This window comes from Anticarsia gemmatalis, chromosome 10 (assembly GCF_050436995.1).
Source record: "Anticarsia gemmatalis isolate Benzon Research Colony breed Stoneville strain chromosome 10, ilAntGemm2 primary, whole genome shotgun sequence".
NCBI classification, from domain to species: domain Eukaryota; kingdom Metazoa; phylum Arthropoda; class Insecta; order Lepidoptera; family Erebidae; genus Anticarsia; species Anticarsia gemmatalis.
The window spans coordinates 764,908-791,126 of record NC_134754.1 but is presented as its reverse complement, the minus strand read 5'-3'; the positions used below and the strand labels follow the sequence as shown (position 1 = coordinate 791,126).

Below are 26,219 nucleotides of genomic sequence, written 5' to 3'. Positions count from 1 at the left end.
TTACAAATCAAACTGCTATTTTAAATTAATAGGTTTTCAAGTCATAGATTTATTCTGCATATAAAATTCCGAAAGCAAAAGTAACTCTGTCTTTTGAGCTTTTAGGACTAAACGGCTAAAGCGATTTAGATGCTATTCTATTCAATGATGCGACGCAAAGGAGGAGTGTGTTCGCGTGTTAGCCTATGTCTGTAAGTAGGTTCGTTTAATTGAGGCGCTCTAGATTTTTCAAAAAAGTTCATAAGATGATACGAAAATTCTGTTATTCTAAACCACTGATCTCAATAAGATTTTTTAATGAGAGAGTTGACAACCTGGGAACAAACATATTATGCCTGTGAGGAAAAACATTTGTATCAGCGATCGGCACACACATAGCCTTTGAAAAAACAACGCTACTATTTTTCAAAAGTAACCAAATTTCGCATAGAAATCGGGGGCGTTATTAAATCTATACTAATATTATAAAGCTGAAGAGTTTGTTTGTTTGTTTGTTTGAACGCGCTAATCTCAGGAACTACTGGTCCGATCTATACTAATATTATAAAGCTGAAGAGTTTGTTTGTTTGTTTGTTTGAACGCGCTAATCTCAGGAACTACTGGTCCGATTTGGAAAATTCTTTCAGTGTTAGATAGCCCATTTATCGAGGAAGGCTATATATCATCACGCTACGACCTATAGGAGCAGAGTACCAGTGAAAAATGTTACAAAAACGGGGAAAATTATGGTTCTCTAATGTGACGCAAGCGAAGTTGCGCGGGTCAGCTAGTATGACATAATTTAGTAGTCTACCATCAAGTGTCCAGCTGTCCACGCTAGACTCCAAATACAGACATTTTAAAACATCGCAAGGACGACCTGATTTAGATATAAGTCATGTGACACACTGAAATGTGGGCTTAATGGGTTTAGAAAAAATATGGGCTAGATGTATGTTTGTAGAGCCGTGTGCATAAAGTTGCGAACTAGATTCCGAAAGATATGAAACATATGAATGAATTTCTTAAAATTAAGGTTATCTGAATCAAGACATGTTAGTTAGTACTCTTTCTAAACCTCTGAAAAGACTTAAAAACATTTATTTCAGAATTATTAAACTGCTATTTGGTAAAGCCTCAAAATTTAAGCGGTTGTAGAGATAAATCAGAACAGATATAAGTACAGGCAAAAATATTAGCAATAGTTAACAACGCAATTACTTTCATAAGTATTTGATAACATTAGAATTTTGCTAAAAAGACACTTAAAAATTTATTTATATAAAACTATTCATGTTTCGTGTAGGTTGAAAACAAAAAATATTGGTACATTATCCAAAAGTCATGAGATACGGAGGTCGTTTGTGTTACCTAGATGTAGCAACTCAACTCTCAAATATACTTATCGTTTGTCATAAAACTGGCCTCTGCTAAGTGTCTTTGTTACAAAATAATTGCATAGACATCTTCAAAACACGCTGTTTGTAATGTTTAGATTTGGAGTTTTATGGACATTTTTTATGGTCAGATGTTCCGATTTTGTTTAACTGTTGTTTCTTGATTTTTTTGCCCTTATCCTACGTTTTGCGCGGTCAGCACAACATTGTATTCTCTCAAAAACATGCTGCTCAAGGATTTAGCTGATATTTTTACGCCAGCCGTCGCCTCACGTCAACCCCCCTTGGAGAAACGTTGGTTATTTACGATATTTAACGAAGGCCTACTAGCCTAGTACTAAAGAGATATTTATTTTGCTCCGTCTTGGAATTGAACCCCTTGAAATTGTATGCAATGAAAGCGACAACCGGTACGTTTACGCTTCATTACTTTAGCTTAAAGAATAACACAGTCACATGACTCTACTGATTATACATAGTAACAAGAAAATCACAGTGTTATATCATATCTGTTATGTACTCGCGAATTATTAATTACTATAAGCCTGTTTAGAATACGTTATGACTTGTTACCAAGGTTGATATTGTAATTATAAATTATAGAGAATATAATCGTAACTTAGTGTCACTTTATAGTGTACCTAAAATGGTAAATATTTATATCATAATCGTCATTAGATTCCTGTCTATTGTCGAATACACATTGTAAAACGTAAAAACATTATACTCGAGTAAGAATACAGCTCGACACCAAGTAATTAGTTGCCTTAACTACCGATTGGACCACAAAGGCAGTTTTAAAACATTGCATATTTAACTGGAGATGATTGAGTTTTAAATTGACTTAATTGTCCCGTGATGAGACAACTAACATTATTTTGGTGTTAAAGTGTCATCACTCACTTCTTGGCATAACCCAATTGGACATGTGGAATAGACTTTAACAATCAAGAAATCATTAGAAATCTTAATACGTCGACAATGTCAAACCGGGTAGCAATCGACAAATTTTGTATTTAAGTATAAACAACGCTACTAACAGGTACCGGAGGATTTTTTTTAAGTTAATTACAAGTGTTGTACTTGCCATAATACCGATCGTGGAAAATCGCGTTTATGTAGGAACTAACTAGTAATTAATACAACTGTCACTTCAAAGTATTTATGAATGTTTACAATTTACAAAGTAGTTGTGCTTTTAATTAATGTGTTACATGACACGTATAATGTGACTGGTGTGACAAGATTGCCGGCAGATGACTTACTTGACTCTCGTTATAACATTCCTTCTTGCTGTGTCAGTATTTGTCTGAAGTTTGTTTGCTTGTTCCTAACAGTAGCAGGATTTCTACAATCTTTGCTATCAACTAACAATAGTTTGATGCTATATTACTATCGAGTATCGAAAGTTTGACATTTTAAGTTAACTTTTAAAATTACTTTCTACGGCGCCCGCTAGGGGTGCTGTTCATATTTTTACACAAAAGTTGATAGCAAAGCGATTAACGATAGTTAAGATTTTCCATGTAAAACTTGTTGACAGCTAGCCGGTTGTCGAATTAACCATAGAGTATTAGAAGTTTGAGATAAAAAATGTACTTAAAATTGTAAATAAATGATAAAAATAAATCAACATGTCTTACTTTTCTCATTGGTACTTTAACAAACAACAAACCACTTGTGTATTTACTTGGCCTAGATTATTATTTGTATAATAATATTATGCTTATCTTCTTGTACGTTTTGGTCATTTTAAGGTCTGCATATGACTTCTCAGAAATGCTTTTTGCAAAAGTCAGAGCGCGGACAAAGTCTCATGATTTTTCCATTCTCTCTTACAAGCTTTATTTTAAGAAAATAATCTTGTAGCTTGATTCTCTACCACTATCCACTATCGACTATCGAGCGGTTAGTCACCGAGAAATTTTGTATGAAAATTTTAATGGGCGCCATAGGCTCTATTTTTGCAGTACATTTTAAATGTCAAACTTTCGATACTCGACAATACCGACTGTAGAGTGTAAATTGTGTTTATTAATTTTGAATGTTCAAAAAAAATACAGGAAACGCAGCAATTTAAGATTTCCATCTTCACGACGACATCAAATTATGTTAATACGTATCCAAGCTGCAAGTTAATTAAGTATGTAGAATCATACTAGCTTTTGTTCGTCACTTCATTCGCATCAATTTGGCGATTATTTTATAGTGCCCAAGTGTTAACAATAATCTGTTACTGTAAAAGCCCGAACTGTGGTGAATCCTAAGATTTTCCGGTAAAACCTAAGATTTACTAACTCTCAATGGTAAAAGTCCGAACAAGCCAGAGTTTATGTTACGGTAACGTTAACTATGTTACGGTATATAAAAAACTCCTTCTTCATAACTATGTCACGGTATAATTATATACCGTAACATAGTTATAAAGGAGTTTTTGGCAAAGCGACATTTTTTTTAAACCACCCAGTAGAAGGAGCCCCGCGAAGCGGGGCTCCGGCGACATCTCGACATCATCAAGTATTACTTCCGAACATTTTTTTATTTTGAGCCTTTACCTCTATTCAGAGATAAAGGCTCAAAATAAAAAAATGTTCGGACTTTTACCGTTGAGAGTTGGTATATCTTAGGTTTTAGCGGAAAATCTTAGGATTTACCACAGTTCGAGCTTTTATAGTAACATATCTATTCATTTTTTTCATAACTGCTCCTAAATTGACATATGACTGATTAGTAGTAATAGTTACATCTCTCCGAATACCAAAAGCAGCCAGCACTAATTTCGGGCATTCACTGAAAATTTCTTGGCAAGAACACATAGGGATAACTTTTTGCCTGGAGATTGGAACCCAAGACCTATAGACCTAGACGAAGAAATCACATACACTACAAATGCGTCACTGAGACAGCACTTTACAAATACACAGACAAACAGACTGGCCCATTTTGAATTGATAATATCTAAGCAATGATAAACATACCGGTATAATAGAACAAGTCGGTACATCAACAAGTCTTGTATGCAAAGTAAGTCGTTTTATTTTTAGTTTTGCATCGACCTTGCCGCTATCAAACTGTTCGAACAACATCGGTAATATTATGTAAGACGTTGATTGATTTTCCAGTTTATCCAGTTAGTGTCACGGGATGTGTTAATTAAGGTTTTTGCTACTGTGTGGTGTTGAAGTTGTTACGTGTCTACATATATGCGTTTAAGCGTAAAACATTCCTAATAATGATTAGGAGGTATGTTTTTATACTGTGCGTTTTGTTGTCACTTAATCAATTTATATACTTGGAATTTGTCAAATATTACCAGAAATGTTCTTAAATCTAGCAAGACTGGCAATAAGTACAGTCTCAAAACTAGTATATTCTCTCGCAAGAGGAATGATACAGCATACTATAAACGCAGCAATCGGCGCGGCCGCGTCTCTGCTGTACAAAATCATAGCAAAAACAGGCTTCTAGGCCTCCAAAGTTAAATTTGTTATCGAAATCATGAGCTCTTAAGTGCTCTTTTTATCGGCACTCTCTCTCACTCAGCACTCATATACCTTGAATTACAATCTAAACCTCTTAAAGCTTTAAGGTTTTAGTCCCATTCAACAATCCAATTAAATTATAAGAATTCAACTACATCTAATTATGCACTAAACATGTTTAAAGCAAATAAACAAGATACTAATTATATTTATTTACAAAATGTTCAATGCATGTTTACATTTGTATTACTTAACATTGACTAGCTGATAAGCGCGGCTTCGTTTGCTAAAACTGACTTCAAAGCAAATTGTCGCTTTTTAGCACCACCAACTAACATGACCAATATCATTAATGTATAGAAAGTTAGAAATTGTAAAGGATATATCATAAAACTTCTCGCTAAAGAATATAATTGTAATAGGATCAAATAGCTTTACAAACAAAAAAAGAACCATTTAAAATCTACCCAGAAAAAAGTTGTGAAAGAAACTTAAAAAATCGGTCGAATTGAGAACCTCATCCTTTTTATTGGTCGGTTAAAAGTAAAAGAAGGCTTTTTTGGATTTTAAGAATCTCCATGCATGAATTCATACATATATCAATGGGTAAATAAAAATACTATTTTTTGTCTGAAAGAGTCTCCATGCCAAATATTTTTAAACTGTGTTCATCGCCGTGTAAACAACAAACGTACAGACGAGGTTTTAAATCATATTAGTATAGATGTTCAATGCATGTTTACATTTTGTAATACTACACATCAATGTATAGCAAAAAACTTATCGCGTCGGCTTGTTTTATCTCAGAGATGACAGTTAACATGAAGTGTTGACCTTATATGTCCACAATTTATTTAGATATTAAGTTGTATACTGCATGCTTAAGTTGGTAATAAATAGCTTGTCGTTTTGTGACTGTTACATGAAAAGACGTGAGGTTGTCAGTTCGATTTTCTAGAACATGTTTAAAGTACTCAAGTTGTTTTACTTCTGTATGATGGCAATAATTAGCCTGTGATAAAATATAGCTTCTGGGACAAATAAATAATATAGGTACCCCTATAAGATATAAAGAAAAAGAATTCAAGAAGGCGTAATTTTATTTATGAATCTATGTGTACCCGATGGTGTAGGCACTTTTCAACATTTACAATATTCGTCCCGCGTTATAGGGGAAACGTCAGGCACGCTACCAAGCTCCGAACTACTATCGAGAAACAGACACAAAATAAATAGCTTTAAATATCTTAAAAGCAAAAACAAAGTCGCGTCAAAACTCAACTCATTTAAACATAAGTAATAACATCACTTTACCGACCGTAAACTTGCAAATACAAACCGTATGTAATCATATTTGACATCAGCGCAGGCGCAGCCATGTTGCAACTAACACAGTTGTTAGAACATCACTACTGATAAATCGGTTAGATGATTCTTGATATTAGAAAGGGTTTTTGTAGGGCGAGGATTTGTTTATCAAGGTTCTGTGTGATATGAGGATATTATATGAACATGACTTTTTTTTAATTTCTCACCTATTCATTTCACAGGTTTCCTTTCGGATTGGCGATCAGAAAGAATGACTGTGAATTTCTTGCTAGCTTTTCTCATAAGGCTCTACCTTCTTTCTAAGCTCTTTGATGTTGATTTTTAATGAATGGAGAATCTGCATTGCTTCGCTAACTGCTTAACCCGAATATTTTAATAACGATTCGACTTTGACAGGTCACAATAAGTGACCGGTCAATGTCACGGGTTTCTTTACGGAGCAAGTGACAATTATTTATATCCAATTATTTATGTAAGTGTATTTTTGTTAAAACTAGTAGCGCATTTTTGACCCCTGGTCTTTAATTGCGTTGGTGATCAATTTTATCAAATCGGTCAAGCTGTTGGATGAAATTTATAATGTTGACTTTTAATCGTGTAATGTTAATTTAGATACAAAAAAATAATTGAAATTCTAAAGTTGAACCCTCGACCACCCACGCCTAGCCGTGAGACAGTAAAGAATTAACATAGCAAGTACATAATTATAACTGATTTACAACTGATAAGTCATAACTACATATTCATATGATAATATTAATTAGCATATTATCCGCGATCGATTATAAATTAATTTACATACATTAATCAAATATTACAAAGAATATATTATGTTAATATTTTTAATCTTAAACATCTGTTGTGAATTTTTAACGTGTTTATCAATTCTACTAGTATCATAAATGCGAAAGATTATGACCATTAACTATGTTTGGTACTTCTTCAAGGAAAAACAACCGCTTTTTTTTGTTATTTAGCACACACGTATTTTAAACATAGATTACAACATAAAGATTTTTCATAAGGAACCTTTCCCCCAAAACTTCACTATTCCCGCATTTTGAAATCGAAGTCATGTGGCTGTTATAATACTAGCTGAGTCTATCCGTTTCACTCGCTTTTGTGCGAACTCCATCCTATTGTATAGATATAGATAGTTACAGACTGTAAATTGTTGCATGATGGTAGACAATCTATGACTGTCTTTTTCGGAGGTGGCTCATTGGCTATACCTAATACACATAATTTATATTATTTTACTTAACCTAACTTCCTAAAATACCTGCCTAAGTGATTTAAATACATAATAATATTATTATTTAAATTTAGGTGCGGAAGTCTATTTATCTTCCTTCCGTATTATGATAACAAGTTCAATGCTGAGTTGTGGAAAATTCTTCGTCTGTGTTTTGATTGATAAAGTGACACAGGGTCAAGTTTGTAAGTTGATATCGATAGACTGTTCAGCAATTCTCTACAGTCAGTACTAACGAGTATCGAGATTTTGACGTTTAAAATATACTGTAAACATAGTTCCTAAGGCACCCGCCAGAGGCGCTGATCAGATTTTCATACACTCGATAGCTTGCCGGTTGTCAGTAGTCGTTAGTAGAGAATCGTATTTCTTATCTGATCTATACTAATACTAATACATATACTAATACTAATACTAATCTATACTAGTATTATAAAGCTTACATATTATAAAGCTGAAGAGTTTGTTTGTTTGTTTGTTTGTTTGTTTGAACGCGCTAATCTCAGGAACTACTGGTCCGATTTGAAAAATTCTTTCAGTGTTAGATAGCCCATTTTAGAGATAAGGAATTTCCTCGATGGAAGGCTATAGGCTATATATCATCACGCTACGACCGATAGGAGCAGGGTACCAGTAAAAAATGTTACAAAAACGGGAAAATTATGACCCTTTCTCTCTTATGTGACGCAAGCGAAGTTGCGCGGGTCAGCTAGTACCCTTATAATACGACTATATTATTTTTTATGTTTGTTGAATAAAGAAATCTCCAAAATTATAAAATCGAAGCTAAACGTTGTAATTTATCTTGCCACAAACTAAATTATACACACACAAACAAAGGAATGGGCTACTTAATTAGGAACATGAGTTTCGTGACTTATTTCTCTAATTGAAACAAGAAGCATGTATTCCGTGACGAGTTAAACCATGGGTTCTCACTTCCTAAAACCTATTACTAAAATAGAACGAAATTATGATGTATTTCGTGACAAAACATCATGGGTTTTCGTTTCCGTGACCATCATTGTTTGCTACTTGAATTCGAAATGATTTTGACTACAGTTATTGTATTTGCAAGTCAGATAACTACAAAACATAACCTTAAATCTGATAAGCATCATTCACACCATTAAATATGGAACAATTCGCAACCTTAAGGCAATAAAAGGGTTTCTAGAATACGCGTTTAATACTCATATATTTAATAAAAATTACAGCGGTTGCCTTTTAGCCTTTGTAATTTATTTATGAAAAGAAATGTATAATTTTGATTCTTCTCTGTATAATATATTCTTCAGAAACGTTTATCCTTAATTAATGTGGTCGAAATAGTTTTAGTATACAATTTTTGAACAATTGTTTAGTGTATTTTAAGTTCAACTCTTTTTCTTTTTGTTATTATAAAAAATCAACTGTTCTTAGATTTCTTTTGATATATGACATAGCCATCTTTTACCCACGACTTCGTCTGCCACCTGAATTTTCCGATGGAAATGCCTCATTTTCCCGGGGTAAAAAGTAGCGTATGTCCTTTCTCGGGTATCAAAATATCTCCATACCAAATTTCATACAAATTGGTTAGTAATTTAGGCGTGATTGAGTAACAGACAGACGGAGTTTTTAATATAAGTATGTGACATAATTTGCAAACTATCACCTGACGCGAAACACGTACCCAAATATTACTTGTCCCAAGTGGGAATCAAACCCACGGCATTAATACACGCTACTATCTTAATTACCCTATATGCTAATTGATTAACAGTATTCTAATGATGCGTAAACACTTAAACAGTGGGACCGTGAAGGCTGTATTTGGTCAAGGAAGACGAGACGCCATGACTGTCGTACTGGTTACTCCTAATACGGACCGGGCGATTACACCCACGGATTGATAAGTGTTATGTCATAGGAAACATATAATACAGGTATTAATAATGTTTGACGACGGCCGTAGGCTCCGTAGTATACAGGGCTTCAGTGGTAGTGAGTCTGATTTCCACATAGGTTATGTGTATTCCTGTTCTATTTCTGTGTGATCTTTATTACAGGTTTGGTTGTAATTTTAGTCCGTTGTTTGTGTAAGTCCTTTGCAATATCTTGTAATTCACAATATCGTATACTTACAATTACTTATTAAACTTTTGCTATTATTAAAAAAATCCTAATCACATTACGTGACTTACGTGTATATTGACTTCAGTGTACATTTACAGATAAATCCGGAACGATCTAGAACAGAGTAAACTCTTTTCTAAAAACATAAATTGAGTCAACTGTTCCTACCTAAAATTTTAAAATTAATTAAAACTAAACTCCCTGATAATTTTATCTAAATTACTGTTAGAACATTAAAATATTAAAATCATTGGTTCAACTGGACATTACTACTAGTACTTACACCAGTAACGTTATCTTTATGTAATATCCTTATTTAAGTAATTTATACACCGTTAAACTGTTAAGTCTGTAGTAAGCTGGCTGCTAGTAAAACATGTAACCGACGGAAGTCGAACCCGGAACGTCTCAATCGACTATCGTAGTAACAGGGACCGTTAATCGCCTTTTTTATTATTGTCGTAATAGTTGAGTTTAATATTTAAAAGAACTTATTTACGTAATCAAATTAATTACTACCTATTTTATAAAATTTTGGAGTATACGTAAACCTAACTCAATATTATAAATTAAAATTTGAGAGGATGGATGTATGTTTGATAAAACTGCTGAACGGATTTTAATGAATTTGATACACAGATAGTTTATAAACTAGATCGACATAAAGGATTCTTTTCACCATGGAAAATCTTTTCACGCGAACAAAGTCGCAGGTGAAAGTTATCTATATTTTTGAAGCTAAATCTTAAAAGTAACTTGCCTTTTCTTTTTACCTCCAATAAAATGTATTTATTGCAATCAATCTCCAAAATTATAAGCTACACTAAAACCCTTTATTCGTTAAAAATCCACATGTTTTGGGTATCATAGTAATTTGTATAATAAATATAGGTACTCATAAAAAATAAATGATCCCAAACAAGTTCAAGTTAAAAAAAAACACTCAAAGTCACGAGAGAACTTTCAACTTTGTCTAGTAAGCTACATACCCAATCACGAACAATCTAATAATGACATCAAACAAAAAACTAATAAATTATTCATGAATGCGGTGTGTTTGACACCCAAACATGTATTATAGAACATTTTGTTAAAGTCATGTGACAGAAGTCATGTGATTCTATGACATAATATATCCTGGTGTAGGCTTTGATCACATTATTGGAAACTGATTTGTATGGCAATATCATTGAAAGTGGATTTCGAAGGAACCAAATTAGATTTTTGTGGTAAAAAAATGTTTTAGGCTAAAACTATTTGTGATCTCTCCGGTAAACTCATAGGCTTGTGCCAAGAAACACCTACTGTTAGAAAAAGCTTTTATTAGTAAAGATCGTGCACATACCACCAATTTATTATCAGACATTCATAATTATACATAATATTATTTGATAAATATAAAGAAAAAGTCATACTAACTCGAGTAGCATATAGTTTTAACATAGATTAATATTCCCTAGCGCTATAACTAAGTCTGTTCTTAAAGCATGCATCACCAAAATCAGTACCATGATTCAGTTAGTAACACACAAAGAATGCCGCACATTCAAAACGTGACGAAGCACTCACGCGAATTCCAAAAGACGATTTATATAATTCAGTACTCGATGAACTTTATCATAATAAGATTAAATATTTTCAATATTATAAAAAACATCACGGGAAAGAGATGACCCGTATCGATTACGAGAATCGATTCCAAATTTCTTGGTCACGATTGTGTATCGATTTGATTCGAGATGATATTGATTACGTTACTTTCGTAAGGCTTGACAAAATTTATGAACTTTGTGTACGCATGGTTCAATTGATGAATGAAATGAAGAAATATTTTATTGCAAGTTGAACCAGAAATAGACATTGAAAGATTTTTTTAAGTTTAGAATTATGGGCAATGCATAGTCTGAAGTTAATTGGAGTCAGTGTAAAATATATTGAAAAGAAAAATGCTTACGCTTGAGAACTAGAAATGTTATTTAGATCAAAAAATGCCAAGTACCTTTTTATGGATCGGGGACAAAGGGTATTAGTTATGGTAGTTATGGGTAGGTATAGTAATTAACCTTAAAAAGATCTCCTTTGCCAACCTAGATTATTACAACCAAAGCAAATCCATGAGGTATATCTACCTCACACAATACACACAATATTACACCAAGACATGGCATCTGTCGTTATGTTCAACACAGTTCTACCGGCATTACGTGCTCCACATAATGGCAGTTATCAAATCTAAGCAAAGATCACGACCGCCTGCAGCCTGTATATGCACATCCTCTAAATTATCACTCGTAATACTGTAATGGATTTATACGATTATCGCATTATGCAATGCTTGCTCTGTGAACGTAGCAAATGCGTGCTGTAGTATAAGACAAGCGATGTAATGTGTTGAAGCGATCTTTTCAAAATCTAAAATCTGGATTATTTGATATTGTTTTTTCATTACTGGAAATAGGTAAAAGAGTTGCGCAAAGATAGTAGATGAAATTGTTGTCGTCTTAAGGTAGATTCTCTGGGCATGATTGGATCTGAGGATTTTCGTTTAACTACTTGAAAATATGAAGTATTGGGTCAGATCTTTCTACTTGCATCTAACCTTTTGATGTAATTAACCAGGCAACTATAAATAATACTAAAACAAGCATACTGTATCTATGATACGGTATAATATAGTATACTTAGTATTGATTTAGTTCCTTTATAGGAAAGATACACCCCTTAGATTTACAGGTTAAGACAAACCTAATATTATAGCAAGGCTGAACAAGGTTTTGCGTAAATTAATAATAACCTTTAGAATAACAATTTTATCTGCAAACACAAAAGTTTAGATTCACCTTAACCAATACACTTCTATAGCAATTCATTAAAAAGAACAAGAATTCTGAAACAACTTTATTAAGTCTTTAGAATGAATCTGATTGGTCGGACATTCTTAAGACAGAATGACATTTCAATGTTCGCGTACCTATCTGCATTAAGTTGTGTGTTCACTACGTTGGTATCGTAGTGTATGGACCGTGAGGATCTGTTATTATATATTAATTTATATTTATTTATTTAAAAACAGCCGCGCGGATCGATCTCTGAGCACCTATACACAGGTACTCTGTCTTATCGTATGGTTAGTGGTGTCACCTAGTGTCAAAGTTGTTCAAGCCACCCGAAAGGCCTTTGACGTGGCTTAACGACTGTTATCTTAATTGACAACAACCGGGACCGACGTTTTACGTGCCCTCCGAAGCACGGAGACGCCCAGTTCAAATACCACTATGCGGTCACCCATTCATAGAATGACTGCGCTAACGTTTGCTTAACCCACAGATCGTTTACCGAACGGTGAGCGCAACAACACAGGAACTGAATGTCATGGAAATTGTGTCACGTTTTCCCCATTATAAGGAGTATCATACGAAGCTTTTCCATCGTATAGCTTTTACTACACAGCATAAAAGTAATCAGTACAAGGCCTAAAGGCTCTCATGATTTGCAATTGAGAGCATAAAATTAAGTATTTTAACTCGTGCACTACTAAATTGATGCTTATAAACTATTGTTAGCGGCCCGAATCTGCCCGCAATTATGTTTTCATAGATATTTTAAGTGGGAACTTAATGTATGTTCGTGTTCAAAAGTGAACCTTCAATTGAAATGATTACTAGAACAAGTACATAATTTTGAAAGAATTTGAAGTTGTTAATCCGCGAAAATGTTGTCTTCAAAACCTTGGTATTTCGCTAGAATACTTCTTACAAAGCCTTCAGTTAACTTGGTCAAAAATTACGAAGTTATAGAAAATATTAATTATTTCCAGACTGAAAATGTTGTGTTTTCCAAAGTAATATACCTACGTTACTTCTATACGATTCTTCAATTTTGGAGATTCATGTCAGTAAAGCAGTATAGTATAGCCGAGTGGTTTAAGTTGGCGCCTCCCACGCAAGTGGTCGCAGGTTTGAACCCACACTTGGCCAGCATGGTGGACTCAACCCCTCCCCCTCGTTTGGGAGGAGACCCTGGCCCTGCAGTGGGATAGTAATGGGTTAAAAAAACTGTAAGTCGAAAACACACTAAAATTATCATATGTATATATATTGCCCATTGCATACAATATAGAAGAAATCACTTGTATCGTAAAAACAACGTTCAATCTTACATCAAAATTCATACATTAACAAATGATGACACATTAAAATTCACCACACACTTTTCAACAACAAGGTCGAACTCTCTTAGATAACCTCTCGTTAAACTTAACTAACGTTTAACCTTTAACACGCCACGCCAATTACGCGGTTAACACGATAACTGACCCGTGACCGGTTAACTGAATATGTGTAAGAATTTCCTAGTATATGAAACTTCCTATTTGTGTAGTAATAAAATATGTTTTGAATCTTTCATGGTTATTACTGTTGATAGAATTGTTATATTACGAAGGAAATGAGTACTTTTGACCGCGATAATAATATGACAATGCTAGATTATGCTAGCAGATTTTATGGCTGTATATTATGAAATCTGATTGCCATTAAGAAAGTAAAGCATTCAAAGGTTTTACGAAGTTTAATGATAAAGAAGAAAGTCTCCAGACTTGATATGTTCAGAAAGCTTGCCTTTTGTTACAATGGAATAAAAGAAAAGGTATCTTATCTCCGAGTTTTAAGTTAGAAACCGATACAAGTGTATTTAACTTCAACAACATGTCAGTAACAAGATATCTTCACTATCTTAAAATATTGTTACAGCATGAAGCAATGCCTTTCGACCATACAAATGAATCGTTACACGGTTTTTTGAGGATCTTTAAACATTTGGAAACTCATAAGCAAAATAAGCACACACAGCTTTAAGTTTAAATGTGTGAACAATAAACTAGAATGTTTTGAAGATTTTGTTTTGCTACTACAACGTTTACGTCGTGTTTTTTCGTTGAGTCAGTCTAGTTTGATTTTATTACAAAACATAGTCTAGCTATTTTTGTCTAGATAAATGACGTTCTAATGAAACATAAAAATAATCATCAAAATTAATGAGCACTTTTGTAACAAACAATTAAATATTTTAGCACAAAATACTTGCAAAATCGTTTTCAAAATCCGTCAAAACTTTGTACTTAATGTCACCGTGTCATTCATGTCCCAATGACATGTAATCACGCACATCTTTACATTTCATAATATCTCGACATATTTTTTTATAATTGATAAAATTACTAGTTGTTAGTCATAATAAGTTTAGTGTTAGACTGTCCTATGACCTGTAATGACTATGATGAAATGTGTGAAGAAACTAACGCCATCTAACGCGTGATGATTAAATTACTTTGACATTAATGACAGGGCCTAAATCGCGCGGTCAACGTTTGTAATTGTTTTTTTAAAACTATTTCTAAAATGTCACTTAAAAATGCTTTTTTGGGGAAATTACTAGACACTGATTTGACTAATTAGTTATGACTTTGCGATTTGCGACGAACAATGTATGAGTAAATCTATGATTAACGCAATTTTGCTAACAAAGAATTTAAATGTGGCATTTCTGTATTTTTAGTTTTCTAACTAATAGACGAAAATAAAGTTAAACAGCTTCAGCAGTTTAATTAACGTTTACGATAGAGAAAGTTACTTTCGTGTTTATGATTATAGTAAAATTTATACTTATTCTAGTTTCGTTTAGTAGCTAAAACAGTGACCTAAAACCTTCCGTGCTTCTTTACAAAATGTCGCTAATCCTTCGCACGCGTTCTATTCAACTTCAAAGCTCCACATCGTGACGTCACGACACACAAACTGCTCCATTAACAGTCTTTGTTAATTTTCTAAACTAATTGAAAGCAAAGCCCACTTTTGTTCTACACAAGTCAGATTCTATTGAGAAGTAATAAAGCTACTCCTACGGTCTTCTATGTGAATGAGAACTTTCGATTTTTTGGCTTCAATTCGCGTAGGAAGACTCAATGACGTTGCAACGGTATGTTGCTTAGGATTTCAACTTGAGTGTATTTGTGATGTTTTAGGTCAACCAATTTGCAAGGATGTAGGTATATTTGTAAGCTTGAAAATGGTTATTTTGTAAGCATTTTTAGAAGTATATGAATATAATAAGATCCCTTTTGTAAGAAAACTTTTCTCCTGATCATGTCACATGTGACCGGTTGAAGTAACAACTTTTAGATTTAATACTAGTTGACCGCGGAAAACTAATTCGTTGGCAAATAGATTCAGCTGTTTCTACATGACAGAAATATACACAAACAATCATACTGAGACATTTATTGAATTTTATATATTAGGATTATTATTAGTTAAATGGAGCCCCCTTCATTTCTTATCTAAATAGCCATAAACCTATATAAAGATAATATATAAGAATTTAAACTGACATTAATGAAAATAACAATGGGTTATCTAGTGCTAGCACTCATTTTAAAATCTTAGACTGTCATCTAACATTTTAATTCGTATCCAAATCTCTGTAACATCATTACATCACTTACAGATTAGTAATTAAGATGTCTTCCTTGTTACACCCACTATTAAAAACACAGCTAGTCTATTATTAAAGAAAATAAACTTTAGCTATCTAGCAATTTAAGAGTAATAAAGACACCAACAAACAGACGGACACTTTTAGTAAATACAAATAAACGCGCGCCACTTACGTTTACATACATACATATATACTATACATAAAATCACGCCATCTTTCCACGAGGGTAGGCAGTTACCAGATAACTTCTTTCGCGTTTAATTTGCGTCAAATACATACGAGTACATACATAAAATCACGTCTTCTTTCCATTGGGGTAAGCAGAGACCAGAGAACTCCATTCGATTTTAATTTGCGTAAAATAGAAAGAAAAAAAGAACATATTTTAAAGTGCGTCACCATCTAAATACTAAGTTTTCTTAGAACAGGTCCAGCAGTTTATTCGTAAAAGCGTAACAGACAAACAGACAGACACACTTTCATATGTATAATATTATTATTAATGAATTATTAGTCCTCCTCCTAGCCGATATACGGCTCCGGCGGTCAGTTTCATTGAACCTGGCCATCTGTGCAGGACTTTGTTTATAGTGTCCAAGTGTGTGCACGATACACAGGTACACTATCTATTCCATCACTCTTATAGTTTGGTGGGACGGATAACCGACACGACCAGTGAGAGGTCAGGCGCAGGACCGACGGCTTTACATGCTCTCCGAGGTCTTCGACCTCAACTTCCTAACTTCCTAACTCTAAGAAATTCTTAACAGAAAATCTCAGAAAAGACTTTTTGGCCCGACCCAGGATTCGAACCCGAGACCTCTCGCACCGCAGTCGCATATACTACCGACCGCGCCACAGAATGAATTAGCAGGTCTCAGCGTTTTCATTGACAAGTTTTTGTAGCGCCTCACTCTGAACTTATGCTGATTATCATACAAATTACAATGTAAAAACTATGTACGTACTTCAATATTTTTTGTGGTAAAACTTTTTTGTGTAGGAAACAAAAATATGCGTTTGTTGTTTAAAGAAATGATTAAGGTCTTCGTTAATAAAGTTGGTATGCACAGTTTTAAAGTTAACTCAGAGGATTTTATTTTTTGTTAAAATAATTCGGTGGATTGTTGATTATAATTCTTACTTATTAAGAAAACGAATGATTATTTTACTGTCTTATACAAACTGCATAAGGTCGTTAAATTTACTTTAGTAGCCGTGAAAGCGAAACAAATAGACAGACAGACTTTCGTATTTATAATATTAATATGGAAATACTAATAGTTTATCCTCTTACTCGGCCCACTCAAATACAGGGTGGTCGGTCCTTTCAAAATTACATAACATAAGAAACAAAACCGTTTTTGTTCTTACCTCAATCGGCTATTAGGCTATTACGAAACAAGCTCGTGACGGCTAATTGTAAGAACTATATGATTAGACAAAGCTTTATGTCACAAGTCGCGTTTCAAAATGATTTGCCTTTGACATGTAACAGTATCGAGCTAATTTAAACCTTAACTGCTTTGAACAAGGAACAATTGTTGCTAATTGGTGAAATTCACATCGGCAATCCTTTTTGGGATAGTGTTACAAAAGGTATTCATGAATTGGTTTTTAATTGAAACGTATTCGGTTTTCTATTGATTAGTTAATTGATTCCTATTGAAGTAATGAGTTGCAGTGATTTTTATTATACGAGAAGAAAGAAAGTTTTGTGAGAATGTTTATTACGCAATATCACTTAAAACATGAATGGAATTGAATTAAACCTGGAACAAAAAAAAAACTAGACTGTCAGACAACTGACAAATTTAAGTTGATACTTATATGTTTTTAAAACATACATAAAGGGACTGAGAAAGATACTCTAGAATAACGATGGAATCCAAAGAACCAAGAAATAATCTTCAGGACTAGAAATTAAGCTTTGACCATAGCAGTGTGGTGGTTAAGATAGTCACCATGCTACAACAAAGAAACAACATTCAGTTCTATCGAATAATTAAAATATAAAAATACACAAAAGAAGGCAAAAAGTCAACAAAAGCGTGTTGAAACAATAATATAAAAAATCTTGATGCTTTGTTCATCTTTAACTTGTTACGTCGGCACGTAAAAAGTTTCACACTCACGCAATAAATGTATAAACCGTTTTTTTTGCGATACTCTAACATTGAAAGTTATGTTTGTAACGGGGACTTTGACAAACACAAACAACGAACGAAAAATACAAATAAAATCGAAATAGTCCACAATTTTTGAAAACACAAATATTTTCTCCGTGTGCGATTCGAATTGACAATCCCAAACACAGCATTAATGCATTCGAATTCTACATATACATTCTTTTTGTATAGTTTGGTTAGTTACTCGTCTTTTTAACAATTCCATATCATCTATAAATAAGTGTTAGAAAAGCTTCTTTATACCTTTTTTTAAACAAATTACGCGCAGAAAGGAGTGTGATTTGATACAAAGTTCATATAAAAGAAATAACAAACTACAGTCCAATTTGACCACGGATTATTATAATAACATCTATAATTTCTTAGTAATCTCACTTCGTGATATCAATATCTGTTCAATTGTAACGATAACTCAATAACGGTGATTATGTCGTGGATCCTTGCATAACGTTTTATTTCACAATGTCTGAGGAACTTTAGATATGTAATCTAGATCATCTGCTGCGGGGTCGATGAACTCGCTCACGATGTTAGGAGTAATAGTTCACACTTTCTCGGGTTTTACTCACGAGTTTTGTGAGGATTTACATATGAATTTTAGTACGTGAATCATCATCTACCTAGCCTTTCTTTTGATTGTAATGGAGCTGGCTTCCAGTTTTATCGGTTGCAGCTGAACACCAGTATTTTACATAGTTCCCTATCGGAACTCCACAACCCAGTTACCCAGGTTATAACACGATACCTCTCGGTAAGATGCCTGTCAGACTTTCAAGCTTCTGACTACTAGTAGTGACCGTCAAAGATCTTTAAAAATGACGGCCGGGTCCCACAATTGAACGTGTCTGGAATGTTAGTATGTGAATAATCTTTAAAAAAAAGAGTAGTGATAACCATATCTAATCGTTCGAGTTGGAAAACATCACGATGAAACATTCCATAAACAGTCTTGAAGGAAATCAACGGCTCTATCCTACACTTGGCCAGCAAAGGGTCTCTTTTTCCTACGTTTTTGATGATGATAATGATGATGACGGGCCGCTAAAAGACGATCCTTGTTTCGATCCCTATCAGATTAAAAATCTAAGTTCCTTATTTGAGGCTGTATTAGGTCATTATATCATTTATGGTTGTTCCCAGCGGTATTAAAGTAAATCAGTTCACCATTACGAACAATAACCAATACAATAACCGGACATTACCGGATAATTTAGTTATTTAAGTCAAATTGTAGCTGCAGGCATTTTACATAGTACCTAGGCTGCATAGATACTTCCATGTCAATTATATTTGAGGTTAGAGATAAAAGGTCATATCTGGCCACCTGTGTGGTGTCTCGAAATACACACCCTTTTCTGCTTAAGTTTTTTTAAAGGATATAAAGTAAAAAAGCATATTCTAGTTCATACATAATAATGTATAATAGAATACGGGAATTAACGCGAACACGCATTTTACCTTAAAATGCCTAACGTTTCGGCGCAGGTTGCACTCGCCGTGGTCCCAGGCAGACTGGAGCAGCGATGACAGGACTTCGTGTATATGAGGCGGACGAATGTCCATCCACCCTCATATTTTGATTTTTCCAACCGCCAACACACACTACACTACACTTTTTTTGCAGTTAAACTTGTTGTTAGTTGGTAAATAAGTAATATTTTTTGGTCCTCTACTATACGGCATGTTATATTATCTTTAGTTTTATATTGCAAATTAGCAAAATAATATTAAGTTAAATCGAAGTCTATCTTTCTTAATGCATTATTCATATTTTTAGTACAAACCCGAAACGAATTGCAATTGCATACAATTTCTGGCATAAAACAGGTATTGTGATAACATAAGCTTTGTAATTAAATATAACCAAGATTCGTTTTTGCCATCCTACCACCCGTTTTTAACCAATTTCAAAAATGATTTTTTGGAAGGAAAGAAGTGTTAAATCTCATTCATATGTATTTTTCAACTAAACTTTATTGAAATAAATTTTACGAAAGCACACACTCAAGCAAGCAAATCAATCATAATATTATCATCTCTCTATTAAATAACTGAATGTCTCAAACTCTCAAACAAGATGTGCATACAAAACGTTTTGAAAGTGAGAGTTCGAGTATGACGAATGTTTCTGAACGTGTTCGCGAAATAACTGTCATCACTGCATATGAATTGTAAAGGTTATTTCATATCTTAACCGCAAAATATTATGCGGCTTTCAACATTTTGTGCAGCCGAAATACTATTCCCATTAGTTATTTTTTATGCGGGTTTCTTGGCCACTTTTTCAGCTTTTTCATGAATGCGGTTTACTTGTCGTCTATATAATGCAGATATTAAATTTAACAAAAAAATGGAAGTATGAGTAGAAAATAATAAATCTATAAAATAATCAAAAACATCACATTTGCAACCATATTTTCAGAAACAAATATAGTAGACATTTTTAATAAATAAGTTGTTACAAACGTTTTATTTTTATGTAAATTGCGAAGATCTCTTTAACTGCTACTTTATAGAATAACAAATAGCAAAAAATACTACTTCAGACGAAATAAAAGAAACTGTTCAAGGATCTATCCTTGCAGGACGATTGCCAAGTTAATACAATATACTAAACTTACGATCTTAATTGCATCGTGACTACATCACACTAATAGCACAAAAACTAACACAAAAGACACACTAATCACTTCATCCTTGATCAGATAATCAGACGAAAGTAATCTCGATATAATCACATCGTTAAAATCTATTGCAAAACTAAATCTATGTGACAAAGACTACAATATGAAGACTAATTATTATCCTATTCATATGCATATGACATGTTAGTGTTATAAATGTGAATGTGTGTTTGTTTTGTCTTTCGTTCATGTTAAAACGACTGAACCAAATTTGATAAAATTTTGTCGAAGTGATAGTTCTAGCAATAAAATATAATTATGCTATTATTGTCATTTTAAATAAGAAACTTCTGGATCTACCTTATGTCTCGAGTTTGAAGCAAAGTTTGAGCCCAATTTTGACCTTTTTGTGTCAAAACTGCTGAATCAATTTGGATGGAATTTTACTAGCGCTTTAGTCAAATATATACTATTTCAAAACCGGCGCGGGCGAAGCATGGTCTGAGCTAGTCCAGATATAATCACCTCATCAGAATCGGTTACAAAACACAATCGATGCGACAAAGAGCACAATATATCAACTAATTATTCCTATTGATATATCAAACAAGTTGTAATATTTGCACAACTTAATCCACACACATCAATAAGAACAGACTTCATCAAATGTGTATTGAAAGAGACCTCAGTAACAATAGAGGGCATAAATCAGAATTGTAACATTGTAAAATATTGAGTAAATGTTGAAGAGTGCAATCCAGAGCAGCTCGTGGCTTAAGAAACAACGCGAGGATCGATTTCATAGGTTAAGCTATGCTTGCCGAGGTCGGTTAGAGGATGGGTAACTATTTTACACAAAATGAAGTTCTCCGTGTTTCGGAAGGCACGTTTAATTGTGGGTCCCGGCTGTTATTTTCAAGGATCTTTGACATTCGTTACCAGTAGTCGGAAACTTAAAGGTCTGACAACCAGTCTTACCGAGGGGTATCTTGTTATAACCCAGATAACTAGGTTGTGGAGGTCAGATAGGCAGCCGATCTATATAAATAGTTGTAGTTCCAATATAGCTGGAAGAACGGCTAGGCTGATGGTGACGCAATCCAGGTAGATAGGTGAACTTTAAAGTCGTTGGTTCTAAATATTCCTGAGATGAACTATTGATAACAGAAACTAAGTATCGGGCAATCAAGAATTGAGGTAGTGGAATAAAATAGATATTGGTTACTTTGCCATACTCTAAGTTACTGCGAGTTTCGACTTCTAACGTTAATTATGTAATAATGAGATTTAGAATATATTACCTTGTAAAAAATAGGTAAATAATGTCTATTAATATAAGTCGTAGACACACTGAAGTAGTTTAAATTTTTAAAGCCACATAGTTTCACGTAAGAAATCGTCCCTAATGTTCTTTCAATAAAACGTTTGAGAAATATGACAAAAAATTATCACCACAGAAAAACTTCAATATTCAAAACTTAGCTAAAAGTAGTTTTATACAAAAACCCGAAAAGATTTTGACAAAAATCCACAATATTTTCTATGCCATCACGCAAGTATTTCGAATCCAATAAACAAATACTCGTTCTATATAAAAACAACAATTAAAAACACAGAGGTCACGTGATTATCAAGCCTTAGGTCACATAATATTTATTAAAACATTCCGAGATTGTTTCTACTATAAAACTTATCTATTTGGGCCGATGTCAATAGTGCTCGGACAACGTATTTACAATGTCAAATGTTAACCGAAACTTAAGAATGGGACAAAAATGAGTTTTTTTATAGTGCTCATTGTATTTGATTTTCAAACAGACGAAAAATAGCTTGTTTTCGAGTTTATTTATGGGTTTTATTTCGATACAGGGCTAATGTAATCTTTGTAATTAATTATTATTAAGTATATTTGTTTTTGGGATTAAAAGAATTTTATAAAATTTATGTTAACCATTTTAAATTATGTTTGTTGGTTGTTTATGTTTCTAATGTGATGGTGATATAGGCATTTAAACAAAAGTTTTGAATGCATATTTAAAGAAGTCTCCTTTCAAGCCTTGCATTTTGTCAAACTCTAATAATAATATGTAATCTCTACTAACTATAATAAATAAATACTCACTGAACAGTAGGAATTAAGCCAACAAAACTAATCTCAATAAATAGTTGCCAGTCTTTAGTTTCAAGTCTAGAAAAATGCAGTTTTATTACCCGTAATGCTGTGTGCTAGTCATGTATTTTTTTTGCTTTCATTGGAATTAAACTTGTTTAGCCAGGACTCGAACCGGAAAGATGAGTTCGATTGACCGACTTTAGTTAATTAGATTATATCAATTTTAGTATAATTCAGTTTGAAGTTAATTATCGATTATATTAGATTTCGGTTAGAAAAACATGAAAACGTTTTAATAAACTGTCAATCAAATTATTTATGAAATCAATCAATTTGTCTAAATAGTTTTAGCGTCAATTATATTTCAAAATTTAAAATATACCTTCCATCTTGAGCATTTCTAAATGGTAGTTAATTCTATAATTATCTTTATAAAGCAAAAGTAATCCGTTGACTCAAAGCGGGAAGTGTTGAATTATGAATGTTTGTGCATAATAAGTAGAGAATAATTGTTGAAATTTATTTGTTCAATGTTATTCCGTAATCACATGACTTTTATCAAATGTGAAACAAAGATTCTTTTGTATTTATTACTGGTGTTTTTTTATGTGGAGTTTAGTTTATTTTTGTGTATACATGTACTGAATGAAGAATGTTTCGGTTCATTCCTAGTTGGGTAATCTATACTAATAACATAAAGCTGAAGAGATTTGTTATGCTTATCTCAGAAATGACTATTTTGAATTGAAAGAAAATTGTGATGAAGAGTCCATTTATTGAAGAAGGTTGTAGACTATATTATATCATGATTTGACTAGAAAATGCGGAACAACATTGAATGTGAAACGGGAAAACTAAAGTCCACGGAAACGAAATCGCGGGCGGCCGCTAGTTTGTTAATGTTTCGATACACAAAAAAATGTAACCTCATAGAAAACCTTATCATAATCACAATCAATATTTTTGATAAAACCAGAGCAACTTACAAGACTTATAAAATAAGGCAAATTAACTTTGAGTGTTTTTATTTTCACACACAACAAGAAAATATGAATTAGCTATGAGACTCGTTTATTATTCTTAGAATACTTTTATATCAACTTCTTATTAGATACAATTCTTCGTAGATCTTAAAACGTGGTTTGAAAGTCGTTCTTTTACTGTAAACTGTACGGTAGCAATTTCAACCTATGTGCTTTTAAAGCAAAATTCTAGCTAATTCTACTTTACAGTACTCGGAATTAACTATGTCATAGGTTACTTGCTTATCTAGCATATTATTTACTAAACGGACCACAAGTTTCAAAAGCCTTTAGCATCTATATGAACACGGTAATCAAATAAGAAATCAAACACAAGATTTGTATCAATAAACATATTACCATAGTGTATTTGATTATAAGTCAAATCAGCTACTCGTTATGAAATGTCAAAAATACTTTTTGTATGAAAATACTGGCATATGACGTCACAAGACTGTTGCTGTTGATATCAAATTAGTGATTGATATGTTTCCTGCTTGTAATAATTATTATTTTAGTTTTATTAAAAAAAAATCAAAGCATTTAGGATACATTTTATTCAGATAATTTATCTTTTGAAGAGTTAACTCTCTCACTCTCTACTTACTACCAAAACCCCTGGTTTACAATAATATAAACTAATATTTTATCTGTTTATCTACTAGTAACTATTTCACATTCCTATAATCAAGGGCTAGGTGAGTTACTAACCAACTAACATTTCACTAGCTCCGTAACGTAAGGTCCCTTTTAAAAGCCAATTGAAAGTCATAGTCGAACACATTTACTCATCAAGGCTTTTAAAACCATGCCTGATATATATTTTATACAACTTTATATATATTTTTATTCATCCTACTAATATAAAAAAATTACTAGCTGACCCGACAAACTTCGCTTTGCCATAAAAAAATGTTAGGGATGGGCAACCCTTATGACTGAAGGGCAGTGAAAGGGTATGAAAAAAGATGTTGGCCGACTCTCAGACCTATTCAATATGCTCACTAAATTTCATGAGAATCGGTCCAGCCGTTTCAGAGGAGTACGGAAACGAACATTGTGACACGAGAAATTTATGTATAAGATTATATGTATAGATGTCAAAGTTCGAAATGAACGGATGAATATTTGCTAGTGTTTCACACAAAAACTGCACAATAGAGAGTTTATAATCTGGATTCTGGGATGTTTTTTGTAAAGGAAATTCATCCATGCGGATGAAAACGTTGCCGCGTTGGTAGAAAATTATTTTATAAATTTTAAATGCGGAAGATTGTATCTAATCTATTGTAAGAATAATATGTATGTATTATTGTTTTGGTCTACCGTCATACTTTAATTAGCGGTTATAATAAATTTACATAAATTAAATTTTACACACCCACATTAAATTTTAGGCTGTAGAGCCAGACACAAGATACTTTTGTTTAGAATAATAATGTGAAAAATGCTATTTGTCTATGTGTAGTTTAACATTACCACAGATTGTTATTATAATAATATTCCTCATGATAAGTTTTGTTTTCTAAAATATTACGTATTTAAAATCAGAAATATAATACTATGGTAGTTAAGAGAGGCAAGAAGTTCACTCACCTGTGCATAAATAGCAACAATCAAACAGATCGAAGCACACACGAACAAATTAAGTCTTAAACTCATGATTGCACTTATATTATCACAGTCAAATCATACGCATAACTCCACAAATATTTGTCAATATGATAACAATCGGCAGACAATAATTACCAAAGGAAATTACAATTACAATGGGACAAAAAATCTTCCCACAATTTAAAAAGATACAATGCGATGTAACATTCACTAGGCTTTATTTACAACACTATTGATTAATCGATCGATTTGAAATTTAGTCAATCACTATGGATGTCACTTTGACAACTTTGACGTTAGGGTTCGTTTTTTTATTTTTTCGAATTTCGAGTGTTAGCTTTTTTCGGCACATGCGTTCTCGCAGCTGGATGCAACAAGACTGTTTGACATTTGATCGCCGGTCACGAGTTACTGTTGCCTCCCTACTCCGCCCGCGTCCGTCCTTGAACGTAAACAATGTTCTCGATTTATGAATTCGTTATGGTCTTATTATTAAATTTGTGAATTGACGGATTCTATTAATTAAGTGTTTATTTGGTTTTCCTGTTGGAAGCGGAACAGAGGTTTAGAATTGAAAATGAGTTTGTGAATAGTTATTGAAA

The 26,219-nt window shown here is 33.1% G+C and overlaps 1 protein-coding gene across 1 annotated transcript in view; it reads right to left on the bottom strand.

Moving 5' to 3' along the window:
* js (jiangshi) overlaps positions 1 to 25,986 on the bottom strand; it is a 70,627-nt gene extending 44,641 nt beyond the window's left edge. Inside the window, exon 1 of the mRNA XM_076119191.1 lies at positions 25,600 to 25,986. Coding sequence (XP_075975306.1) covers positions 25,600 to 25,665 — 66 coding nt within the window. The 5' untranslated portion in view covers positions 25,666 to 25,986. The remainder of the gene's footprint in view (positions 1 to 25,599) is intronic.
* Between the last annotated feature and the right edge of the window lie 233 nt (positions 25,987 to 26,219).